The sequence below is a fragment of the Galeopterus variegatus genome, unplaced genomic scaffold (genome assembly GCF_000696425.1).
Source record: "Galeopterus variegatus unplaced genomic scaffold, G_variegatus-3.0.2 Scaffold1838, whole genome shotgun sequence".
NCBI lineage: Eukaryota > Metazoa > Chordata > Mammalia > Dermoptera > Cynocephalidae > Galeopterus > Galeopterus variegatus.
Genome location: NW_007727949.1, coordinates 118,967 through 145,654, shown reverse-complemented (window position 1 = coordinate 145,654; position 26,688 = coordinate 118,967). Strand labels below are relative to the sequence as shown.

At 33.5% G+C, this 26,688-nt stretch overlaps 1 protein-coding gene across 3 annotated transcripts in view; it reads left to right on the top strand.

Annotated features, from left to right (window-relative positions):
* The window catches only part of C2CD5 (C2 calcium-dependent domain containing 5), a 103,135-nt gene that overhangs the window by 50,047 nt on the left and 26,400 nt on the right, over nucleotides 1–26,688 (top strand). For all 3 annotated transcript variants that reach the window (XM_008579226.1, XM_008579225.1, XM_008579227.1), the window contains 12 exons: nucleotides 2,179–2,293; nucleotides 5,011–5,106; nucleotides 6,518–6,709; nucleotides 8,412–8,598; nucleotides 11,561–11,725; nucleotides 16,900–17,040; nucleotides 18,879–18,942; nucleotides 19,411–19,472; nucleotides 19,694–19,792; nucleotides 20,296–20,385; nucleotides 20,879–20,966; nucleotides 22,246–22,332. In XM_008579226.1, coding sequence (XP_008577448.1) covers nucleotides 2,179–2,293; nucleotides 5,011–5,106; nucleotides 6,518–6,709; nucleotides 8,412–8,598; nucleotides 11,561–11,725; nucleotides 16,900–17,040; nucleotides 18,879–18,942; nucleotides 19,411–19,472; nucleotides 19,694–19,792; nucleotides 20,296–20,385; nucleotides 20,879–20,966; nucleotides 22,246–22,332 — 1,386 coding nt within the window. The remainder of the gene's footprint in view (nucleotides 1–2,178; nucleotides 2,294–5,010; nucleotides 5,107–6,517; nucleotides 6,710–8,411; nucleotides 8,599–11,560; nucleotides 11,726–16,899; nucleotides 17,041–18,878; nucleotides 18,943–19,410; nucleotides 19,473–19,693; nucleotides 19,793–20,295; nucleotides 20,386–20,878; nucleotides 20,967–22,245; nucleotides 22,333–26,688) is intronic.

Sequence of the window (26,688 nt, the reverse complement as noted above, 5' to 3'; positions counted from 1 at the left end):
TGGTTTAATGATCTGATTATTTTATGTGTTATGCCAAGGTAAGTTTGATGTAAATAAACTTTGTATTCTATGTGGTTACATGTAACTCATAGGAATTATTACATACTTTTCCATTTAGACATGCTGGCCATTTCTAGACAAATATATTTTGAACTTAAAATAAGGAGCTTCCTCCATTTTTTTACAACAATGTTATGAATTGCTTCCTGTAACACTTATTTTTAAAACAGAAAAGCTACCATGCATTACTTGTGGTATAGATGTAAGCAAACCTAATGTGAGAAAATCTATTCCTATAAAAAAAATAGTATACAATTATTTGCTTTAGAAAATAATATTTTAAACTTCCAAAGTGGTTTAAAAATTAAATAGCAGGTTCTACTAGTGACTTTAAGAAACGGTTGACTTTTTATTTCACAGAGTTTTTCAGGAAAATAATTATTTTTTAAACTGCCATATATTTTTATTATTATTTGTGGTATCTGTTTTCTTAGATTCATAAATACCTTGATAGATTAGAGCAACTACGTGAATAAAACTTTGTCTTATGATACAACAATTTCCTTTTAGGAAAGGATAATGTTAAAAGGATATTCAAATTGCTCCACAAGCGTGTATGTCGCAGAAGAAAAAGAGAGAATAGAATTGAACGTGTATCTGTGCTGTTAATGTATACATTTTTAGTTAGGAATATGAAGAAATTCTTTAACTCAGTAGTGTATATGCAAAATAGGGCCACCTAATTGTTTCACACATTTCTTAATTCAGAATATCGATTGCTAACACCATATTATGGTCTTTTCTATTTCTCTTCCTTCTTTGTTTTTATCTCGTACTTTGATCTTTCCCTCAGTTTTCCGAAGTCTTCATGCTTTCTTTTCTTCTGAAAGAAAGTTTTAGGGTAGCTCTGTCTTGGATCCAAAACTTTAATTCAAAAACTGGCTGGCATCATTTGTAGTTCTGGCTTTTATCTCCTCATTTCCCCCTTTTGCTGATCTCCTCCTTGTGGAGGAAACAAAATCACATCATAGGAATGTGAGTTATAACAAGCCTCTTAACTTTTCCTTACTTTGATGTCTTCACTATTTTACTAGTGAGTATAATTCTACTTATTTTAAAAATTGGATATGTACTGTAATTCAAAAATAGAAAGTGTTTGGATTGTTTGGTTTTCAGTTTTAACAGTGCCTTTTATGTGGAAAACATACCCTAAGAGCTTATCATCCTTTTAGAGTTCATTTTTTTTTTTTCTATCTCAGCTTGTTGCCAAGTAGGAATTGGCTACAAAAAGAAATAAATCAGGATATGCTGATTATAGACTGTTTCTGATTTTAACATCTTTGCACATAAAAAGTTTCTGTAATTTGCAGCTGCTGTCACCCATAGTTTGTAGCTAAATGCAAGTGATTAGGAAGTATGTGTGACATACTTCCATTTATAATGTTCCATTACAAGCGATATTTGACTTCCCATGGTAATGAAACACAATTCTGTGATTCTAAGCCATCTTTTTTTAAAATTACAGAGCCATACATGGAGTTCATGATGTTCTATCTAAAATGTGTACTTATATACATTAACCAAATGATTTGTTTCAATCTTTTAAGTGTATTTGATTTGGGGGTGGGGTGGGGTTGGCTAGTCTTTATTTCCTGTCACTTTATTTAGTACCCATATCTCTGTAGAAGAATGGCACAGATGACTTTCTTACTTTTAACATTGACAAATCTTTGCCTTGGATAGAACCCAGAATATTATGTTTTAAAAATGTAGGCACTAGGGAATGAAATAAGAATTTTAATTAAATTTATGGATATAACACATAAGGTGTTCACTCAGTGAGGTGAGACATAGGATACCCTCTCAGTTAATCTGGAAAGAATCTCGATAGAATCTGGAAAGTCTGGGTCTACATTTTAAGTTGTGTCTAAACATACATTTCTATAGCTATCCCTTACCTTAAAGTAATAAAGCAAAGGGGTTGGGTGGTTTGTTTTCCAGCAATCAAGTTTAAGATGTTATGCTTTTTAATAAGTAGCATTTTAAAGATGTGAAGTTTGAAAATCTGTTTCAGAACAATACTTCTTTAACTGCCGTAGTATGTTTATTTTAAACATTTCTTTTTTATATAGACAATGTGCTATTAAATAGTGAACTGATTTAAAATTTATTTTTCAGATGAACCAGAAACTCGAGATGCATGGTGGGCAGAAATCAGACAAGAAATAAAATCACATGCTAAAGCATTAGGCTGTCATGCGGTAGTGGGCTACAGTGAATCAACTAGCATCTGGTAAATAATAGCAACTTGATTTTTTTAGACACTGTAATTTTGATTGTCATCTGAAAGGGGAAAAGCTTTATGCAAATATAAAGAAAAGAAGAGTAGTGAAGTGCTCAGGAGTATGAGCTTTGGAGTACATCAGATCAAGGTTCATATGCCATCTTTGCCACTTAATCACCATATAACTTTGAGAAAGTAACTCATCTCCCACAAGCCTCAGTTTGTATTATAGTTATTAAAATAGAGATAATACCCCCTATCAATTAAAGTTTTTCAGGGATTAAATGAGAATATGGTACTGGCTGGCAAATCGCAAGTATTAACTCTAGGTCTATTTTATTCCAGTTTCTGACTCTGCTAACTCTTTTTAGTAAGGCCTTTGAAAGCCTTTATATGTGGTAAATGATTTCCATGTGTCTTTAAAGTTGGTCTGTAAACTCATTCTGCCTTGTTTTCCTAACTGTATGTAACTGTCTCCTGCTAACAAATCTTTCTTCTAACTCTGCCAAGTTAGGAAGGGGTTTCCATGCTTTTGGTTCTCAATTCTTCTTTTTTTTCCTACTTTTCATTTGAACAAGCTCTCCTTCTTTAAAGTTCTTGCCACTCTACTATTCAGATTTATCTACCTCTAAAACATTTGTTTGCCTTTCTTAATTACTTCTGTGCTGTCTCCTCCAGTTATACATGATTATCTCTCTTCTAGCAGACTGGCATTATTGTTTCTCAGTCTCAAGTCCTCTCTCCCCTCATTGTCACTCAAAACTGTTCTACTTTAAAAATTGGAAACTATAAAACTTTATTCTCAGATTACAACTTAATGTTTTTCTACCAATCTTCATTTGCTCATTTACACGTAGTTTGTTTTGACTCTTACCTTAACCAAGTGTTTACCAGTTCTTTACTTCATTCTGGCTTTATTTGCTGTTTTGTCATCCTTGAAACCTACTGTCAGTCCCTTCAGAAGGTTATAAATGATATCATCTAGAAACTGTTTGACCTTTTGCTATCTTATTTTTCCATATTCTGTTCTTGGGTAATTCTTACTACCAGATTCTCTCCTCTTGTGGTGATCATTATCGTTAGGGAAAAATCTTTAAACTGTAGTAAATATGGGCATTACAGAGCCATGCTATTTAATCTTCTGTGGGCCCTTTCTTTTCTTTTGCAGACCATATATTGTATTCTTGAATTGTTCTATTCTCATAGTAGCTGTTCTACTCTTATTAACTTCTGTCATGTTTATCCTGCCTTATTTCCTAGTAGATAGTCTTGCCTCTTTTATGGATGTAGTGTCATGCACTTTCAGGTCCTAGGGATATGGTTTTAAAAGACATAGTTCTGACCATCAGACTTATGTTCTCCTGGAGAATGGTGACAAATAAAATACATTTTATGATTGACATATCCCAGGATTCTTTGGGATCCCAGAAGTAGTATTGGAAGAAAGTGTCAATGAAGTAACTGATGCTTGAATCTTGGGTGAAGAATATGAATTATATAAATGAAAAGGCATGTAAGAGAGTGTTCAAAGCTAAAAGAATAGCATATGAAGAAGGCTGCAGATGTAGATTCACTGTGGCTGAAGACAGGTCATGGATTCAAGAATGTACAAATAAGTCCAATTAATTTACTTAAAAGTCTGAATTCATCTGACAGAACCTCCTTTTTTTCCATCTAGATCTCAAAAAAATTTTGAATTTAAATCTCATCTTTACTAATTTTTTCTGTTCCAACCCATCTTGCTTACTGTTACTGGGTCAAACTCTTTGAAATGCACTTCTGCTCTTGATTCAGAAACCTCCAGTTTATTCCTTCTGACTCCGTGTTATTCTTTCTGACATGCTCAGTGCCCACTTACCTTTTAAGCCTGGTCTTCCTCTACTCACTTTTAGTTCAAGTGACTATTTCTCTTTTGTCCTATTAGGCTTCTTTCCATTTATATCGTGCTTCTAGCATTTTGTCTCTAGGTTGCTATTTTTCTCATTTGCTTTGGATGATTCGTTCAGTAATTATGTTGATTGTTTAACTTTTTAGCTCTCAAATTGAGTGATATGTAATAAAGAATTTCAAAGAATTCTTTTGAAAATCAGTTTTCTATTTACATATAATGACGTAGTTTAAGCTTCATTTAGTCTATCTTGGATATTTCAGATACCTTTATAATTGCTTTTAGAATAACTTCATATGCATTTAAAGAATATTTAAATACAATTTAGTGGATTAATGCTGGATTCAACAGTATAGTTTGCATTTAAAGAATATGCATTTAAAGAATATGCATTTAAAGAATATTTAAATACAATTTAGTGGATTAATGCTGGATTCAACAGTATAGTTTGCATTTAAAGAATATGCATTTAAAGAATATTTAAATACAATTTAGTGGATTAATGCTGGATTCAACAGTATAGTTTGTTATTGCTTATATTTTGAAACATTCCGGTCTTTCCGCCTTGCTATATTTCAAAGGAAGCTATTGTCATTAACATTATACTTTATCTTATTCCAGTTTTTAATTTATAAAGAATTCTTGCCCTCTCCATTCTAATAAAGTTGTATTATTTCTATTTTCTATCCTAAGTTTAGGAGGTAATCCTGTGATATTATTTAATAGTAGAGTCTAACTCAAATTTAAATTGTCACTGTTATAATCATTTTGATATTTAGCATTTTCTGAAGTTACACTGCCTGAAAATATTAATTTGATTGTATTTTTTCTTTTACAGTGAAGAGGTCTGTATTTTATCTGCATCCGGCACAGCAGCTGTACTGAATCCTAGATTTCTGCAGGATGGCACCGTGGAGGGCTGTTTGGAACAAAGGTTGTCATTGCAGCCTGGCTTATTTTTCATAAGGGCAGAAAAGGGAGAGGATGACTTTATTTTTTTTCCCAGAGCTGGGATACTTCTTCTCTTTGAGGGTGGCTTGCCATGGTATATAGTGTAGGAATTAGGACCAAGTACTTCACTGATTTTTAACTAGCCTTCAGTAACAGAGAAATACTGACCTCTGCACTGTATTGCACACATTATTGTTTTTAGTGTCATCCTTTTGTTGTGTTTTGGGCAGCTGGCCAGCACAGTAAATGAACCCTGCACCCTTGGTGTTGCAGCACCATTCTCTAACTAACTGAGCTAACCATCAGCCCTTGTTTTTAGTATCTTGATAATTGACATGTACAACTTCACCAGTTGAAGAATTTTAAGTATACATTTTTTTGGCTTTGTCACAATATATTTGATTTTTCTTTTCCTCTTTTTACCCTTTGTCTCACCTCCCAAAACAGGAAGAGGTCATGAAACAATTTTCATAAATAAAGTTCTTAGTTTACAAATAATTAAACAATCAAAGTTTTCTATTATATAGGAACTTGATGGAAGGTGAAATATAATGGTAATATATGTGAAAAAGAAAGTGAAAACATTGGGTGAAATAAGCTTACTTTTTTGGCTTATTAAGTTATTGGTCCCTTTAAACTTTATTTATTTATTTATTTTTGGCATCTGGCTGGTACAGGGATCCGAATCTTGACCTTGGTGTTATAACACTGCTTTCTATTCAGCTGAACTAACCAGCCAGCCCTCCTTTAAACTTTTAAACTATTAGCTTTCATAAATGTCAAAAATGTTCTCTATAAACAGATGAAACCATCAAATATACATATATATTAAACATATGTATATTATACATATTATATTTTATACATTATATGTGTATATATTATACATATGTATTTAAACATATATGTATATATTTTTAAACATATATGTGTTTATATATAAATAAATAAATGAAATCCAAAACTATTGAGTTTGGTACCAGAGTTTACCTGAATAATATAAACTTTAATTTCTCCTTATGCCACAGTTATGTGTGTTTGCTCTCTCCCCCAGTACTCATATATTAAGTATATATTAAGGAAGAATATAAAAAAAATTTGTATCTGCTCAAATTTACTATAAATTTGCAAGTCTCTGTATAACAAAGAAAGATATTCTAGCTCTGTACCTTCATCAGTTTCTTTTGTCAGCATGAAAATGGATATTGACCATTATGTATTACAGAGCCTTAAAGGTCATCATAAATAGGAAAGTGAAGGTGGGGCATTTTGAAGTGTATTAAACAGTTGGAATATTCTACTGAAAAAACTGCCTGTGCCAGTGAATTGTTTCAGTGCTACCATATAGGTTTTTTAAGAATACCTTATTTTTTTTTCTTAATGTATTTATATAGGCTCGATGAAAACTTGCCTACGTGCTGTGGATTTTGCCATATACCATATGATGAACTGAATATGCCATTTCCAGCTCATCTCACATATTGCTATAACTGCAGGAAACAAAAAGTTCCTGATGTTCTCTTTACAACTATAGACCTCCCAACAGATGCAACAGTTATTGGAAAAGGTTGTCTTATTCAAGCAAGGTATGTTTGTGAGTGGTATTCGGTGTCCCTAAATTCATGGAAAGGTTTGTTTATTTTTTAATTTAATTTTTCCACAAACTTTTTGAAGTACTCTTGTATGCAGTATGAGTCATAAATCTATTTGTGCTGAACTGTTTCCTACTTGTTTGATCCTGGGCAATTCTATTGGAACATTGTATTTTAATCACACATAAAATTGGGAGGAAAAATACTCTCTCTATAAAACTCAAATGAATTTATATGCAAAAATAGTTTTTAAACATTGAAATAGACTGCTTTAATGACATTAAATATGTAACATTTTGGAAATTGACTTTTTTTTTTCTTAAACAGTGTTATGTAGTGTTCCTTTTACTACTTCAGTTAGCTGTTAAAAGTTTCTTTTAAAATGCACTGGAGTAGGAAATCCTAAATTGTGGCAGGCATACAGGAAACAGCTATAACTGTCTAGGTCACCAACAACTGCCAGCCTACCAAGTCCACTGGGTATTTCCGTCCTCATCTTAATTGACATCTCAGCAGTAGTAACAAAGCTGATCATTTTCTCCTTCTTGAAATTCCTTTGTCTTCACACTGCCACACCTTCTGTTTTTTCCTACCTTTATGTATAGTCTTCAGTCTCCTTGTTGAATCCTCCTCATTTCTTGATCCTTGAGAGTCATGGGTTTAGACCATCTTCTCAAAGCTTCTCCTGAGTTGAACTCATCAACTCATATAGATCTATATATTCTGTCTATATATATGTGACTTCCAAATTTATAACTCTAGTTTAGAACTTTCTTTTGAGCTTTGGACTCATATACCTGTTTACTTCACACTCTATTTTGATGTATCATAGACATCTCATACTTGTTCTAAGGTGAGCTGCCAACTTTTTCCATTACTTTCTTATTAGCCTTCTCTATTTTAATAAATGGTACCTTTCTCTATCCAGTACTTCTTGCCAAATTTGGTATTTTTTGACACTGTCCTCTTTCCCACCTTCCCCATATCAAATTCAAAGTCATGTTGATTTTTTTTCTAAAATATATTTCTAATACGTTTAATTTTTTTACTCTTGCATCTTAGACCTTCCATTTGGGATTTATTTTCTTTTGCCTGAGGTATATGTTTTAGTATTTCTTTAGATGGGTCTGCTGGTGGTGAACTGTTTGTTTTCCTTTGTCTGAAAAATGTGTTTATTTTACTTTATCTTTAAAAGATATTTTGGGCTGGCAGTTATTTTCTTTCAGCACATTGAAGATGTCCTTTCACCACTGCTCTCTGGCTTTCGTTGCTACCATTGAGAAATAATCCATTAGTCTTACTATTTTGTTCCTTTGAAAGTGGCCTATCTGGCACATAGTAGATGCTCAAGTAACTTTTGTATTCTTTTAATGAGTAAATTAACTTTTTTCCTCTACTATCTTTCTATCATATGATCACATGCAGTTATGAAACCTAAGATTTTAAATTATGTTCTCTAGTGATTTTGGTCAGTATTTATTTCATTTCTAGAGATTTTGAGTTTTTTGTTTTTAATTACTGAAATATGACTTTTGGTAAAAGTTAATACAATGACAAAAACCGGCAGAAAAGATTACTGATAAGCCCATTTGAAACAAGTAAATGTTTTATTAACTTTTAGAAAATTTTATAAATTGACTTTTCTTTGGATGGTACCAAGAATACAGTCCACTGACTAAGTTATTTTCCTTAACAGATTATGTCGTTTAAAAAAGAAAGCACAGGCAGAAGCAAATGCTACAGCTATCAGTAATCTGTTGCCATTTATGGAATATGAAGTACATACTCAGCTAATGAATAAATTAAAACTCAAAGGAATGAATGCTTTGTTTGGACTAAGAATTCAGATCACTGTTGGTGAAAATATGTTGATGGGCTTAGCGGTAAGTTTAGATGTTTTTGTTTTGTGATTTCTGTAGTTGTAATAGATTCTGTTTTATGTGGTTCAAAGAGTCTCTTAAAAAAAATTATCTAAAGAAACTGATATCAAGACCTTTAAGGGTTAGGGGCATTTTAAGAATTGGAAAAATCTGGTGATAGGCTTTTGCATATTTTAAAGGAATTGTGACCATAGCATCAATAGTTATATTTCTAAAAATTATCATTTTTAGCTTGTTTAGTAATTTGGCCACCATTGTTCTGGGCTTTATTATTGCTTGTATGTTGATAAAACAGGGTTTCTCAATCTTGACACTGTTGACATTTGGGGCAAGATAATTTTTTGTTGCATGGGGCTCTTTTGTTCATTTTAGGATGTTTAGCAGTATTTCTGGCCTCTTCCCACCAGATGCTAGTAGTATCCCTCTGGTTGTGACAATGAAAAATGTCTCCAGACATTGCTTAATGTCCCTTGGGAGGCAAAATCACCCCTAGATGAGGACCACGTTATAAAACAATCTTTAGTTTTAATGGAGAAAATAAAGCAAAACATGTGAGACACTGCCTACTGTTAGAGAATGAAGCTTCATCATAAATGTATTCCTGCGGCCAACAGCAGAATGTGTTATAAAATACATTTGTTAATCTTAAGTGTTGATAAAACATGAGACAGGGAAAAGCTCTATCTCAGTTTCATGTTCACCTTGGCTTGTTAGAAAATGAGTTCTGACTAGAAAAATGTCAGTGGGACAAGGCAGTCCTACCTCTATAAGTAGCATAGGACCCAGAGAACTAGGTGCCTATAAAAATATATATTGATCATATGGAATCTGATCAACAGTGTTTATGGAAATCTCATGTTCTAGGAACTTTGCTAGCCAGGATTTTTGTCTGTGTCACTGGCGGTTTTCAAATTGGAATTCTCTTGCCATCTTTCTGACACATGCATAGAAATTTAATTTTAAATTGAATTCAAGTTCCATAAATTTCTATAAATTTCTATAAATTTATGGAACTTAAATTCTTTTTCTCAGTATACTTTTGAAGGTATAATGCAATATTGTTTCCTGCTATATCTGTTCTTTCTATAGGAGCAAATATGTAAATTTCTGTATGTAGGGGATAATTGTGATGATGGTAAGCTGATTAGGAATAACAATTTTTTAACGAGAAATTTGTAATAATTAATGAAAGTAATCTGGTTTAAAGTATTTGACACTTAGATTAACTTGAGGGAGAAGTGTTCATTTTAATTAAGTGGTCTAAAAATTTTCATGCTTAGCAAGGGGATAACATAAATGTATAATTTGGGCTGAATACAAGACTTTAGTGAGTGGTGAGTTCCTATGGGTACTGAGAGCTGGATTCAAATTCAAAGGCTTAAAAAACATTTTGCTAACTATACCAAATGTTTCTGGTGGTTGAGCCCCAAGAAACTAGTTCCTAACACTATTAATTCAAGGCCTGCCTTAAACATGAAGGTACTTCAAAAAGTTTATGGAAAGATTCGTATTATCTTTTAATTCTGTTTTCCCAGGAACTTTTTGAAGTACCCTCCTATTGCTTTTCTGATTCATACTGATCTTTTCCTTCCTGATCACTAGCGATATTAATTACAACTGTTGAATGTTTTGGACTTTGTGCTATGCTATAGTTTGTACTCTTAAATCTCAAGGTCTCAGGAGTCACCACTTCTGTGACAGCTAATCTCTGATGAGTGCCTACTAGGTGTCACTGTGCTACTTTAGCAGGAATGTAATATTATCTTTACTTTTCAAGAGGAGAAATTGGATGCTGTGATAAGTTGAGACTCCAAAGTGATATGGTTACATGTGTTGGAACTGGATTTCCAACCAAGGCCTATCTGGTTCCAGAGTCTGTGTTCTCAACCATTCATGGCTGTTGCCTTATTAATGAATGGAGCTAAGAAAGTGTTGAAGATGGTATGCTAAGCCTTCATATGGCTGGGGGAGGGAGATTGGGTCATGGGTGTAGTGACAAACACTAATGAGCAAACCAGGAGAAGAGCGCTCCTGAGCATCACTTTCATCTATTGCGCAGACTTCATTATAGAGTATCATATAGTTTTTAGGATGGACTTTCACAAAATTTTTAAATGAATTTAAAAAATAATAACAATTCAAAATACACAGATATCTGAAGTTAAAAGAATTGTCTTCTCTCTTTTTCATTCCACCCCTTTGATGTTTATACTTGTATATATTTTTTGCTTTGCTTGTATTAAAATATTTAAACATAAATGCACACAGCTATAAATTTTATCTTTTTTTGTATTTCCCAAAATAGTTTTCCAGTTCTAATGATATGTGGTACTGTTACAGATTCAGATATTAATAGTAATTCAATTAAATATTTAAAACAAATCTGTATCAAGTAAAAAAACTTTTTTCTAGGTAATTATGGAGATGAGGTGATTATAGTGAAAAGTTCTTGGCTTTTGGAGTAAGAAACACTTAGATTCAGATCTCTTCTCCACATTTATTAACTGTGGTCTTGACTAAGTTCCCTATCCTTTCTGAACTTAGTTTCTTCATTTGCCTTAGAAAAGTTTCCCTTTTACTTTTGTCACTGTTAAAGGTAGATGTCTACTAATTCATGAAAAATTTATTTTTTAGCAACTTTTAATTTTGCTAAACTGTTTTTTAAGATTGTAATTGTATTTTTTTTTAATTGTAAGATAAAAACGTAAAAAGTACAGTTGGGTATGCAGTGAAAAGTAAATCCCCCTTTCGTAACTATCCCCCACTTATCCAGGGTCCTCTCCAGAAGAAACCAACCCCTGTTACCAGTTATGTTTTTGCATGCCCTTCTGCAGATGTCCCCTGCATACACTGATGCTTATTATTTTTTTCCAGCAGGGCAAAGACCACATTCCTAAGTATGAAGACTTAAGGACCGTTATTCTGTAGATATTTTTTCTAATTCTTTTTCCATTATTTTTAAAAGTCTGCCACAGGTGTATATTTAGCAGCTTTACCAACTCCTGGTGGTATTCAGATTGCTGGGAAGACTCCTAATGATGGCTCATATGAACAGCATATCTCTCATATGCAAAAGAAGATAAATGACACAATTGCTAAGAACAAAGAGTTATATGAAATCAATCCTCCAGTAAGTAAAATGAATCTATATTGTGAATGTGTCAGTTATTATTTAGATATTAGTATATTTTTAGGTTCTCTTATTTTGAATGTAAAAGATTTCTTTTCACTGTTTAGATTAGTTTTTCTTATGACTCATTTGTTCACCGTCCTTTATGTCTGATCAAATGTCTCCTTTCTGGGGAGGCCTACTCTGACCATCCTATTTAAAAATTGCAATTCTCCTATCCATTTCTGGTAATTTCTATCACCCTTCTCTCTTTTATTGTTTTCTCTAACTCTTATTTGTATATGTGTGTGTGTGTGTGTGTGTGTGTGTGTGTGTGTGTGTGTGTGTGCATACATAGAGATATAGAGATATGTCTTTTATTTTTGTCTATTGCCTATTACTACCAACAGAATGAAGCTCCATCAGGGCTGTATTCCTAATGCCTAGAAAGGTTCCTCATAGTAGTAGTATCCTCTCAATAAATACTTGTTGAATGATGAAATGTGTGGTTTAAAGTGCTCTTTTTTAGTAATAAGAAAGAAAATGTAAATGTCTACATCTGTGGAAGAATACAGTTTTTCAGTTAGAGCTTCTTTCTTACATTTTTTTCTACCAGTCATCTCCATAGTCAATCTTCTTACCAAGTTTGCCGTGGGTATCACAAAATGCTTCCTACTCTTTGGATGCCTTATAGCCATAGTCAGAGTTGAAAGAAAGATTTGTTGAAGTTAGAATGAAACCATTTGGGGCTGGCCCGTGGCTCACTCGGGAGAGTGTGGTGCTGACACTACCAAGGCCACAGGTTTGGATCCCATATAGGGATGGCCAGTTGGCTCACTGGGTGAGTGTGGTTCTGACAACACCATGTCAAGGGTTAGTATCCCCTTACCGGTCATCATTTAAAAAAAAAAAAAAGAATGAAACCATTTGTTTTTATGAGTCTCTGATAATGAAATACTTTCACAAAAGGAAAGTGTTTGAATAACATTATTGTTGTTTTTATTTTTATTTATATGTATATAATCTAATTTTGCCTGGTCTTCTGGAACAGTGCATCTGAATTCTTGCATCAGACCTATAGCTTTTATTATATTATTGTAGCAAAGTTCTTAAGCAGAGAGGAATTTTAAGGCTGTGACATGGAGCTGCATTGTTCATTGTGGTAGCTACTGGCCACATGTGGCTGTTAAGCACTTGATGTGTGGCTAGTCTGAATCGAGGTGTGCTATAAGGGTAAACATACACTGGATTTTGAAGACTTAGTATGAAAAAGAATATAAAATATCTCATGAATTTTTTTTTCTTCAAATTTTTGGCAGCTGGTTGGTATGGGGATCTAAACCCTTGATCTTGGTGTTATCAACACTGCACTCTAACCAAATGAGCTAACCGGCCAGCTCTCATGATTATTTGTAGCTTTCATGACTATTGTTGAAAATTTAATATTTTGGATAATGAGTTAGATGAAATATTTTATTAAAGTTGATTTCATCTGTTACTTTTCATTATTACCTATGTGGCTTGCCTTATATTTCTATTGAACAGCACCGACTTAGGCTTCTTTAAATCGAATAAAAATGTTGGTGTGTTAATATATTAATACTTGAGAAAGGAATTTTATCAAAGCTCTCTGTACATCACTTTACTGACCACTTGTTTGTAGTACATTTTTTTATTATTATATTTTGATATTTGAACATCTCAGAATTTGTTTTGATATTTCAAAATGTTTATGCCAGCCGGGGAGAATGGTTTGTAAAGCTACATGTTATACTTCATTTATCAGTTCTAATGATACGAGCTGAATTCTTTTACTTAATAGTGTTTATCACATCTGTAAATTTGTCCTGACCTCCCACAGGAAAAAGTGACTTTTCCTTCATTGTGTTCCTGTTGTACCTGTATGTATTACAGTAATAGTTCCTGTTAAATGTTATTATGCTTAGTTTTTACATGTTTGTCTTCCTTTACTAAAATGTAAGTTCCTTTAAGAAAGGGATGTATTTAAATAAGAATGAATTAATTACTTTATTCATTCAATACTTATTGAGCTGCTACTACGTGTCACACAGTTTACATTTTGGAAGAGGGAGTAAATTTATTATGATTTAAAAAATTTTAGCGTATATGGATTTCATGTGTTGAGGATGACTGAATTTCCACAAAAGGACTCATCAATTTATGAGTCTTCTAATATGTCTTTCCTTATTTCAAATACCTACTACATTACCATCTTTAGCATAACATCTCAGAATTTGTTTGATAAAGTCAGTGCTTCCTAGGCCTCTACACACATTGGAGTTTTGTGTTTTCAGTTTTATAAAGCAATGTATGCCTACCCTGAAAATGTGGATCAGTGTATTCCTTATCTTAGGAAGATAGCCCTAGCTGATGTGAATCCTGTTTGATTTTTTTCTCAGTACACTGCAGAAGTGTAGTACCACTTAATTGAATTGTGTGGAGATAATCAAAGATATCAAAATAAGATGCAAATCTTTTTGAATAACAGTACTAGTGATAAAACCTCATTATGAATCTAAAGTATATTAAATACCAGACAGTTACGTTTATTAGTCCACAATATACTGAACAGAGTCATTGCCGAATTTGAAACTACGATAACATCATAAAAAGAAGTGTGATGTCTAGTGGGAAGAACATAAGAGAACATAAGAACAAAAGAACTGACCTAGACAGGTTCCACACTTACTAGTTTTCAAATCTAGGCAACACTACTTTGCTTTGAATTGCAGCTCGCACTTATTTTGTAGTCATTATATTATGCACCCTGTCAAAATATGTAGAGCAAGTTAATTTGGAGTGCAAATAAGATAAATGGATGTGAAAATGCTCCATAGATCTTGCTATGTTATGAAATTGTGCAGATTATATATAATCTTTTATATAAGGTATGGACTAGCAGTGGTCACTTAAAACTATATTTTTCAAAGACTTTTACTTGTAATTTCCATATTTTTTAAAAAGATAACTGTTACACCAACAATAGGCTATGCTTTTTGCATTTGTGCTCACGTATTCACATTCTTCCGGTACTCCTTGTGGCCAACAGGTATTTAGAACCTCTAGTTATCAATGATCTTTAGCTATATAGTAGGGAAAAGTTCAGTAACCCATATGGGCTTACACCATACACTGACCTTAAACAGAGCATTATTGTAATGACCAAAGTTTATTTAGCTTAATAAGCTGCACAGCAATTACATGCATAGTATATTTATTTATAATTTTATTATTATTATTTTTTTTACATTGTATGATGTTGTGGAACAGTTGGGAGGGAGGGGGAGAGAGGAAAGGGGAAGGAAATGTGATGGAAGAAGGAGAAAGGAAGAGGGAGGGATTGAGGCCTGTGGCACCCTCCTTATTCTCACAGGAGAGACCGGGGGCTTCAAGTGGTGGCTTGGTCATTGCCAGGCTGGGTGCAGATGTCAGGGGTGTGTGGCAAAAGCCCTCGCCTCCCACCACCCCAGCTTGGGAACCCAGGGACCTTCTTGCTGTGTCTCAGTGGTCATCGCAGGGCTGGTTGCGTGTGTTGGGGGGGTATGGCTGAAGCCCTGAGCACTCACCCTGGACTGGTTGCGGGTGTTGGGGGGCATGGCTGAGGCCCCTGGCCCTCCACCCTTTCTGGCTTGGTAGCCCAGGGGACTTCCAGTTCTTCTAAGTGTTACAGGTGTTCTTTGGTGAAATGAGATCTTTACTAGTTAATATCAAACTTTGGTTTTGGGTACTTTGTTTTTTCTTTCAGTTCTGTGTTGTATTATTTGCTGTTGCCACCACTTAAACTGCACTTTAACTAATTTGTTGTCCTTTGCTTACTTCTAAAATGGGGGGACTTTCTGTGGGGAACAGTACTTGAGCTCTGTGGTTGAGCTAAATTGCTGCTTTGCTGCTGATTTCCTAGGGAAGGCTTTTTGTGCAGCTCAGGTTTTAATGGTTGACTTTATAGGTACTTCCAGCTCTCATGAGGTCTGGTACACCTGGATTGCTAGAAATTCTGGTCTGGGCCTCAGTCTTTTCATCAAACTGCACCCCATTCAGTTCTATACTCCTGACCAGTCTCCTCTGAGTGGTCTTGTGCTGATTGGGGAGCAGATCAGCTCTCATTGCTGTGCTCCTGTCCTGCAGTGGGCCCATCTCCCCCACTGCCCGTGCTCCAAACAGTTCCCATGGGACAGGCCATATGCCGGTTGCTTGCAATGACTCACCAGCCTCTGAGTAGCTGCTTTTTTTCAGTTGTTGTGGCTCCTTGCTCCTATGTGGGACCACAGGAACCCTGTTAGTGGTCTTGCTGGCCTGGGGGCCAACAAGGTCCTCTTCTCTCCTGCCACCTCCAAGCAACTCCATCCGAAGGGCGCAGCTGTGGCTTTTGCCAGCTCCATGCGCTCAGCAGCTCCAGCCTGGAAACGGCCGAGATTCGAAATGGTCGGAGTGGTTTTTTTCTTACTCTTATTGTGGTTTCTCCCACTTTCATACCTCCATAGGTCTCTCCTATGAGCTCTTCCCCTGAGCTCTAGCAGCCCTAGCTTAGTTGTCATTGTTTTCTTATAGTTGTAAATTGGTTGATTTGTGGGAGAGAGTGATGCTGGGGACTGTCTATTCCACCTTCTTGACCAGAAGTCCCCACATGCATAGTGTCTTTATTCATATACATATAGGCATACATTTATCACACTCCACATTTTATATGTGGAGCTTTGAAAAATTACCACTGGACTAGAAAAGATATAAAAGATTAGAATCCTATCTGGAGACTTAAGTCTTTAATGGCCTATTAGGACTTTTAAATGTTGCATAGAAAATACACATAGCCAGGAGTGCTGGGTTTTTGAACTGGCCATGGTATCAGATAATTGATACAATAATGTAAGGTACTGCCAATTCCATACTCATTGTATTATCCTCTCTGTATATCAGATGTCAATTTTGTCTTGTTCTGTCTGTTGACAGTTATGTATATGTTTCTGGATTAGTCTACCAATAAGATTGCTATTACGGGTAAAAGGAAATACCATATCCTCTATAAAAAATTAGTCATAAAGATTATACTTAAGTACAGATTTCATTGAACAAATTTTACAGACTTTTATCTCCATAGGTAGTTGTCTATTAGTATAAAAATGTAAAACCAAACTGAAAAAGAGAGTCTTATGATTTAAAGCAAATATTTCTTTTAGGAGATCTCTGAAGAAATTATAGGATCACCCATCCCAGAACCTAGACAACGCTCAAGACTTTTAAGATCTCAGTCAGAAAGCTCTGATGAAGTTACAGAATTAGACCTTTCACATGGGAAAAAAGATGCTTTTGTTTTGGAGGTAATATTGCAAGAGACTAATTTCTTAAAGATTTTGGAAGATAAGATGCATTTTACAGTCACATCCTAAATTGATGAGATACTTTTATGTCATTACAACTGCTACAAATATAAAAAAAAATTAATAGAAATTATAACAACTTGAAAATATCAGAATTTGGTAATACATTTTTTGTTCAGCACCAGAAGACTGATAGAATAATGCAGATGTTTCTGAAACAATGTATTGGTTCAAATAATATTAAAATAGTATTAACCCTGTGTAGTTATTTTTGTATACTTGAATGACTTTAAATAAGAAATTAAAGTGTTATACCTTAGCTTACTATAATTATTATCTGCTTTATATTTTGTTACTATGTAATTATAACATTTTTGCATGTAATATATAATAATATAATCACTGGGAATTCTGAGTATAGTGTTTTCTTGGTGAATTCAGAAGTTATCATTGATCTTTCTTTATAGTAAGATACTCAACGTGTTAGTAATTTTTCTAGTGAATAAATGTGGCACGAAAGGCTTATGGAGCCTCCTCTGTCACAGATCTGCGTCCCCTCCCCTCACCTGTAGAAAGGTTAGCTTTGAAAGAGATAAAAGATCTTCCTTTGATATAGAAGGAAAGAAAATAAATCAGGATGCTCAGAAATGTAGTAGAGTGCGAGCTGAGAGAGAAGAAATCAGATGGTTTGAACTCAGTGAAGCAGAGTGGTAGAATTGTGTTTGGATGGGATTGGAGGTTTGAAGAGTCTGGAACAGTGCCAGTCACTGTGATGAAGATGTCAACCATGAGAAATGCACAAGGCATAACTGAGTTGAGAGTGTTAATTTGTAGAAAACCCAAATTGTATGGTTGGGATTTTTGTTTGTTTCTTTGTTTTTTCCTTTTTCTTACATTTCTCTACAGTCTGAGAATAGGAAAAAATGGAGCTAAGTAGAAGAATATGTTAGGTCAAGAAGATGTAAAAGGTTCCAGGGTACTATATAAAGCAGTGCTACTCAGAATTTGCTGTGACTACTTGAAGCATCAGCACTACCTGGGAACTTGTGAGAAATGCAGATTTTGGGGCCCCTATCTCAGACTTAGTAAATGGGAATTTCAAAGTGGGGCCCAGCAATTTATCAAACAAACTCTCTAGGTGATGCCAAGGAATACCTGACGTTTGATCTAGATCGTTATTGGTAGGTCTGATCCAGGGATCCTGGATAAGTGGGGAGGCACGTAAGAACAGAAGTGTTTCAAATGTGGGCGGAGGACTGAGGGAAAGGGGCAGATTCAGAAGAGAAGGGACAAAGAGGGGTTTGTAGTTGGAGATACCCGCTGTACAGATGAATGTCACTATATGTCCAGCTGCATGTTTTCCCTATTTACTATTCACAGTGGAATATTGTGATGTAACAAAAATAGGTTTAGACTTATTGTAGATATGTGTTTATCCATTGTTAAGCAGTTCTGTAATTAGTCAAAAGATTTTTTTTTTAATCTTTATTAATTTAAACAGATTGGGATGAAGATTGCTCATGGTATCTTTGCAAGTCTTTTGAAACATGCTCTCAGTAAAGGCTTGAGAAGAGGCTAGATTTATTTTTCTTTTAAACTCAGTGTATTTTAATATGTAAAATAATACACTTAGAATTATTTGGAATTAGTACTACAGAGAAATTTACTGGTATTAGAATTTTTTTTTCACATTTTACATTTTCACTTAGGGAAAAATGGCTCTACTTTTTCTTGACTCTTATGTTTTTTATTTGGTAAAAGTTAAAACTCATTTTCAAAAATTTGAATTAATTATACATTTATTACTTCTATAATAGTTTTAATCTTTTAATTTTCAGATCGATGACACAGATGCCATGGAAGATGTGCATTCTCTGCTCACTGACGTCCCTCCTCCTTCAGGTGAACAGAGAAAAATTAACCGGAGATGAACCTAGTTTTACATACAGTAATTTAGTTTGTAATTGTTATAGTACTAACCTTATTTTAAACACCTTATTACAGCATCACATGCTGTCATAAGCATCACTTTGCTGCTCCATGGCTGAAAATACATAATTTTAAAATAGATTAGGACTGAGGTGGAACTGATTTTTAACCCTTTATTTATGCTTATATATGAAAAAAAATGATGATAATTTATTGGGATGGTTTAAAGTTTCCTGAAGGTATGGAGTTTAGGAAAAAGAATTAGGCGTTTGGGATTCAATCCCTGTACCAGCCAGCAAAAAAGGAAAAAACAAAAGAAAAGGGAAAAAGGATGAAGGGTTTTACAGTTCAGACTTCATGTAATAAATGAAAAATGTTATTCTTTAACACAAAAATAGATGAAATATTATCATATATTTTAATTATAATTTATTTTGACAGGATTTTATAGTTGTAATACAGAAATTATGCCTGGTATAAATAATTGGACATCTGAAATACAGGTAAACCTTTTATTCTCAATTTTAAGCAAATACCACATGTTATTTTAATATGTTCCATTTAAAATATCTTTTTTTTTTACTTCCTTATTACAATTAAAATGCTATCCTATTTGAGACCACATTAATTATTATTGTTCAATTATTTGGCAATTTTATCAGCTCTTTACAGTATTTAGTTAAAAATAACAAAATGACATGTTGTTATATCACCCTACACTTAGATGTTCACTTCAGTAAGAGTAATCAGATTAAGCAGCCTGAACCTGACTAATCAAGCTCTCAATAAGAACTTTAATGATCTCTGTGAAAATTTGCTCAAGGTAGGAACCTTCAGACTGACTAAATTGTATTTTAATCTCCTAAGAGTCGTAAAATTTTAAAAAGTGTATTGTCTGAATTGTCTGTAATACCTTACACAGTTGTGGTGTGGGCTGAATTACTTTTATTTACCTATCAATTTTACCTCTGTCATCAGGTGAGATGCTGACGTCTTCTCCCTCTTGATATAGTGTACTATAATAAGCTATAGTTTAAGTTAGTTAATAGCTTTAAATTTCATAAAAATCCAGTGTATATGTGTAAATTTAAAACTATTTCTTATTTTATTTTCTATGTCTTATTGACAAATAGGATTAAATCTTATTATCTGCTTAAATATTAAAAATGTATTCTTAATGTAAGAATAGACAAAACAGAAGTGGACTAGTTTTGCTTTAATCTTTTTAACTTTTCATTTGCCATAATATAATGTGCATTAAGAAAACCAGCTTTTATAAATTTTTAAATAAAAAAAAGTGACATTACTAATATTTTCTATGTGTAGAGCCTGTATTTTAAACTACGATCTATGATCCCCTGCTGCCTTTGCCACGTAAATTTTACGGTATCTCTGCCTGAAGATGAATTAATTCAGGTAATTAAGATTAAGCCTATTATCAAAGAAGATTTCTAGCTTTTATCTGATCATTTTGGGTAGTATAATTTTGCCATAATTAAATAACTTAAGCACACACTGTTTTACCTCAGAATATTTTAAAACATATATTAGTATGAATCAGACCACATGTATTTCATTTTTCTGAACTCTGGTTATCTGAAGGTGGAATCATGTGTATTCCAGCATATATACAATAGGATGTGTACTCATCAGGTAGGATTTCATCTACCTTCCCGTCTTTTAGAGAATGTTCTTGAGCTCTTTCTGGAATATCTAGATTTAGGTATACATGTTGGGCATATTTGTGGTTTGAACACCTGAGTTTACATATAATTCTGGTTGAGGATCTTAACCAGGAGAGGCAAATTAGCCAGTTGGTATAGGTTGTTCCATGGTACTGAAAAAGATTTGTAAAAACCTTAATTTCACAATGGTTATTTTGCTAATTATATTGTTTCTGTTATTCTAGGTTACAGTCACAGCTGTTGCAATAACTTTTGACAAAAATCAGGCTTTACAAACCACAAAAACACATGTTGAAAAGTCATTGCAAAGAGGTAAGCCTTTGATGGATAGGAAGTATAGTTTGTGTTTGTTTGCATTATAGCTCAGTGATAAAATATAGTGGACAGGTACATTAAATAAATGACTTGTTTCTTGACAAGGTATTTACCACTTTTTCTGTTCATCTTTATCAAATAACTGTATGGATAAGCATATGGCTGATTTGATATTTTTCACACATGACTAGTAGATGGTTGACTGGTATTTACATTAGGGAATGCTGTTTTTTAGACTTAGATTATAGTATATTAATTCTGTAGTAATTTAGGGGTTCCTATCCTAAGATCTCTGGTGAAGTCTTCAAGGCATCTGAGAATTATTGATGTAGTAAGCAAAATTTTTGCCTACATATTTTTCTCAGGAAAAGTATCATAGTATTCAACAGATTCTCAGAGGTGTCCTTAATCCAGTACAATTTGGGAAGTACCATTCTTAGTATATTTCAAAGAAACCTAAATTATTAGAAACTATTTATGTGTTCTGAAAAAAACAGGAGGGGGGATATAGTACTTTCCAAAGTTTAAATGACTTATTGGCTAAATAACATGTTCATGATTAGTTTAAACTTTTTAAAAGTTGATGATATGCCACATATATGACATTGATAAAATTTGAGCATTGACTTAATGTCAGATAGACAGGTGTACTAAACAGTATGTGTTCAGATATTTATCAAACAAGATAGATATTAACTGGTTTCAGTATCATAGAAACCAGTAGGTACAAAGTTTACGATAATAATAATTACTATTGAGTGCTTATTATTTGCAAGGCACTGTGGTAAATGATTTACAGGTATTAATCTTCTAAAGTCTCAAAACCAGGGAAGGTAGCACCACTCTTAACATCATGCAGATGAAGGGTCCCCATGGGAGAAACCAAAGACAAAATAACCAGAATAAATTGGGGTAGAGGTGAGGGTGGGAAAAAATACATACATATATATATATACACATACTCAAATACAGTCATGTGCCATATAATGACATTTTGGTCAGTGATGGACCGCATATACAACGGTGGTCACATAAGATTATAACAGTGATACTATACAGCCTCGGTGTGTAGTAGGCTATACCACCTAGATTTGTGTACCTACAATCTGATGTTTGCACAACAACAAAATTGCCTAACGACACATTTCTTAAAACATATCTCTGTCATTAAGTGACACATGACTATATTATATGTGTGTATGTTACAGATTATTAATTTTTAAAATGTTAGTAATAAATTATTACTAAATAACTGGTGTTTTTCTTGCCTCTCAAGCCTCTACAGATAATGAAGAACTTTTGCAGTTTCCACTGGAACTCTGTTCAGATTCACTTCCTTCTCATCCTTTTCCACCAGCTAAAGGTTGGTTAAGTAAGGGAAATGCAAACACAAATCATAGTTTCTAGTTTCTTTCACTTGCTTCTTCATTATAGAGAATCTTACTTAATCTCGAGAAGAAGATTTGTTCTTCATTCTCTCACTGTATGTTTCTTCACGTTCATAAAGGGGAGAAAGTAGTGTTCCTCTTATTTTAATTTCTCAAGTAACTTTACTATAAATTTTTAAGGTAATTTTTCATATGATATTCCATTCTCATACCTCAAATGTATTAAAGTGTTATTTTCAGATATTTGGACTTCCCAGCATAACTATTTACACATAGTATATTTGGTATTTATATTATATTTGGTAAATTATATTTCAAGCAACAACCAAGCCTTTACAAAAATGTTTGTATTTTTATAGATAGCAGAACGCTTGTTTTCTTCAGATGATATGTGGAGAGGTTTTGAGTGGAGATAGTACAAGGAAAAAAGAGATGAGCTTCCTATCTTTTGTGTGCCTTGCCTTTAATTGAACAACGTTGTTATGTACTTATAAGATACTGCCAGTTTTTTCCAGTGCAAAATGGTTGCCCCTTAATTTAATAGCAGTATATCTATTTTTGATCTGTACAATCTTCAGAGAAAATTGAAAGGTATTTTTTCCATTTCTTTTCTGATTTCAGTGTAGTTTTTATTATAAAAATTTTCAAAATCACTGTACCTTATTTTATAGTATTACATATTTGATGAATGTTTTTTTCCTAAATTTTTTATTCTGAGAAATGATATGTTCGTTATTTAAAATCAAGTCAGCTGTTCTAATTTTAATATTTTGTAATATAAGTGAAATTATTTCATGACTCCTACTTGTTAATTATTTTATCTGGTACCAAATTATGTATAATACAGAATAGTTTTATATAGAATCTTTACTAAATCAGTGCAGGGCCTATCTGTGTAGATAAGTAGATCTTGTCTCATAGTTTGAAGATGAAAAGAAAAGCTCCTTTCAGATACTGAACTTTCTAACACGGTGACTATGGTCCCCTTTCCTTTTTGTCATCTCCTAAAATTCTAATTTAGAACTCCATAGAGAATTTTAACATACCTTAACTTCCTTGAAAAACAGAGAGGAAAAACCAAATTCAAAGGTGATCTGAGTTCAGATTTATGAATTAAATATGGCTTCCAGAACTGAAAGCAGAACTCTCAAGAATGTTTCTTTTTTTTTTTTGTCTTTTTCGTGACCAGTAAGGGGGTCGGCCCTATGAAGAAATTCTTTAACCCCAATAAAGGGTCGACCCCGTGGTGTACTTGGGAGAGTGCGGCGCTGGGAGTGCAGCAACGCTCCCGCCGCGGGTTCGGATCCTATATAGGAATGGTGGGTACGCTCACTGGCTGAGCGCGGTGCAGGCGACGCCAAGCCAAGGGTTGCGATCCCCTTACCAGTCATGAAAAAAAAAAAAAAAAAAAAAAAAAAAAGAATGTTTCTTGAACTCACTAGATAGCAAGTGTTTTCTTTTAAAACACCTACATTATACAGAAACTGGTCATTTATGCAGGCTTAGTTCCAAATCACTTTTAGGGACCATTTCATTTATCCTTACCTTGCAATGGGGGCCTAAAAACCCCAAAAACCTAATCAACCAAAAAAGATTTTGTCAATTGCTAACCTATAGGAATATATATATAGGACTATAAATATATAATCTATAGGAATAGATTTGTAGATGTGGGGGTCCCTATTAGCTTGATTTATAGTGTTATTACCTACTGAACTCTGAGGAAGATTAGATTTAGGCTGCTGGTTTGCCTTATTTACACTGATAACTTACAGCTTCTGCAGTAGCTTTCAGTTTTTCAAAGGTAATTATAAATTATAACTAGTGCTTATGTGGTCATTAGTATATTTTTGTGAAAAATGATACTTTATGAACTAAAGAACAAGGAAAGAAGAATTTGAGTAGAATAAATCATATTTGAACAAGACCTAAAATATTTGTGACTAATTTTAGGGAGCATGGAGAGGGGCCATCAGGTGGAGTAAAAAAGTAACAGACTTGGGTTCTCTTCTCACACTGATAAGGTGTGAGAACTTGGGCCAATTACTAAACCTCTCTAAGCCTCAGTTCCTCATGTGTAAAACGTGAAAGGTTAAGATTCTTTCTAACCTTTAAAATTCTGTGATTCCTTGGGTTTCTGTAGTTTATGATTCTTCAGTTAACATATTCATATAATTTAAAAAGTAGATCAAATCTAAATTAGTGACTGAGGGTAATTAAGTTAAATGAAATGTTTACAAATAGCTTCTAATCAACTAAATCAATAATTTTTAAACTCTGCTCTACTCCAAACCATAGGGGTTTTTCCACAGGTGCCTCATGGCCTTCCAGGATGCAGGGTAGGAGGGAGTAGAAAAGGGTGGGGAGTGAGAGGATAGGTCTCCGGATCCCCTACCTCTAAACTTAATCTGTTTCGATTCAGTGTGCTTTTATGTATTGGTCTTCTATATACGATTGTATTTGAAGAAAGGGTTTCAAAAGGTTTGAAAACCACTGAGTCAGATCATGCCACCTTTATCATCATCATCATCATTATCAGTATCATCACATCTAACACTAATATATGTAAAACTTTTTACACTGTGTGCTTAACTGCAAGACTTATGTACTTCTCCTTGAATGTTACACTTTAAAATCATCACTAAACACTTAAAAGTGTATCTCTACTGTTTTGTAAATAGTTTTGTAGTTTTGTAAGTTGTGGTTTATGTTGCATGCTCATTTATTGTCTATTCTTCCTCAAGACTTTCAGGAGGACATGGGCAAAATATATTTTTAAGTTATCTCAACGTAATTTGGAAGGTTTGTGGGTAAGATGGGTTTTGAAAAGGTCTGAAGAATGTAGTAATAGAGTCTTATAACATGAGTGGAATAAGTGAGTGTTTTTACATGAAGGAAGGCTTTTAATAGAGATTAGAAATGTCTGGAAAAATTTAAGGGTAGCAATTTAGAGGAAACAGTCAGGAGAGAGAAGGGTAAGAATGTTAGGAATAAATGCTCAAACTGTGTGTGCTTTCTTGTATGTAACCACAGAGACTTAAAAGTCAACTATTAATACCAGTAAATAAGTGTATAGTTTTTATAGTTTTATTAAGTTGGTTAGCTAAGCTGATAGTTTTTTCTTTTTTTAGTTCCAACAACTTTGAATTCTAGTTTATATTTCACGTTCTTATCACAGATAGGATGATTTGTTAAAACTTTTCATTTTCTTATAGGTTGACAGGGAGAGTAGTTTCAAGAGCTAAGCATAGTATATTAAGATTGCCATCTTTTCACTTGTAGATAAACCTTTCATTATATTTTTGTGTTATCGAAATGGGTGAATGTCATGGGAAGAAATGATGTTGCAATTACATGTATCCTAATTCACTGTGTAGAGTGAGCCTGGGCCTGAATTGTCCATCCATGTTCAATTTTTTCTTTCCATCATTTATTATGTTTGGTTTTGTTCTTCAAAGTAACAAAATAGTTTGATGTGTGTCTAAATTTATGGTTGATTTGGTGTTACCTTGGTAGTTATCATGATTTTTTTTATTTGAAATATTAAAAGGTGCTGAGCTATTAAATAGCTTCAATAATTTCTTAAAGGATATTATCCTGGGAAGGTCATCAAAATTCTTTGATGAATACTGTAAGGAATTTAGATGATGTGGCATCAACATAAAAATTTATGTTCATATGAAGCTGTGTTATAAGAAAAAAGATGGCTGTAGCAAACTTTTTATACCACTTTCATAATGTTTTTTTCTCTCATTATTAATATCCACACCTCAGTTTTTCTCTGAATTGGTTTTCAAGAGACTTTTAAAATGATATGTGTAGAGAAAAAGAGAGCAAATCTAGTAAAAATGAGGAGTGTGGGTGAAGGTAATCTGGGTGAAAAGTAAAAGATGAGTAAGATTTTTCTTATAGACTGCAAATGATCTTAAGAATTTTATGTATGTAATTTTTGTAAAAGGTTAACATATTCCTTTAGATAAATGTCTGAAGACCTACATCCTGAGATATTAGTTACTGTATTGTAGGGCTTACGAAGTTAGATTAGACAAGTGTATGTGAATCATATACCACTTTAAATATATTTCAGATACTTAATAAATCTAATTTATAATAGGACAATAGCTTTCATTGAATTACTGATAGTTTAAAGCCTTTAAAAGGGTTAATTAGGTCAGTTTTAGTTTCTATATGCTGTTAAATGAAACTGTATAGGAGAAAATTTTTTTTTTTCTTAAAAGATGACCGGTAAGGGGATCTTAACCCTTGACTTGGTGTTGTCAGCACCACACTCAGCCAGTGAGCGAACCGGCCATCCCTATGTGGGATCCGAA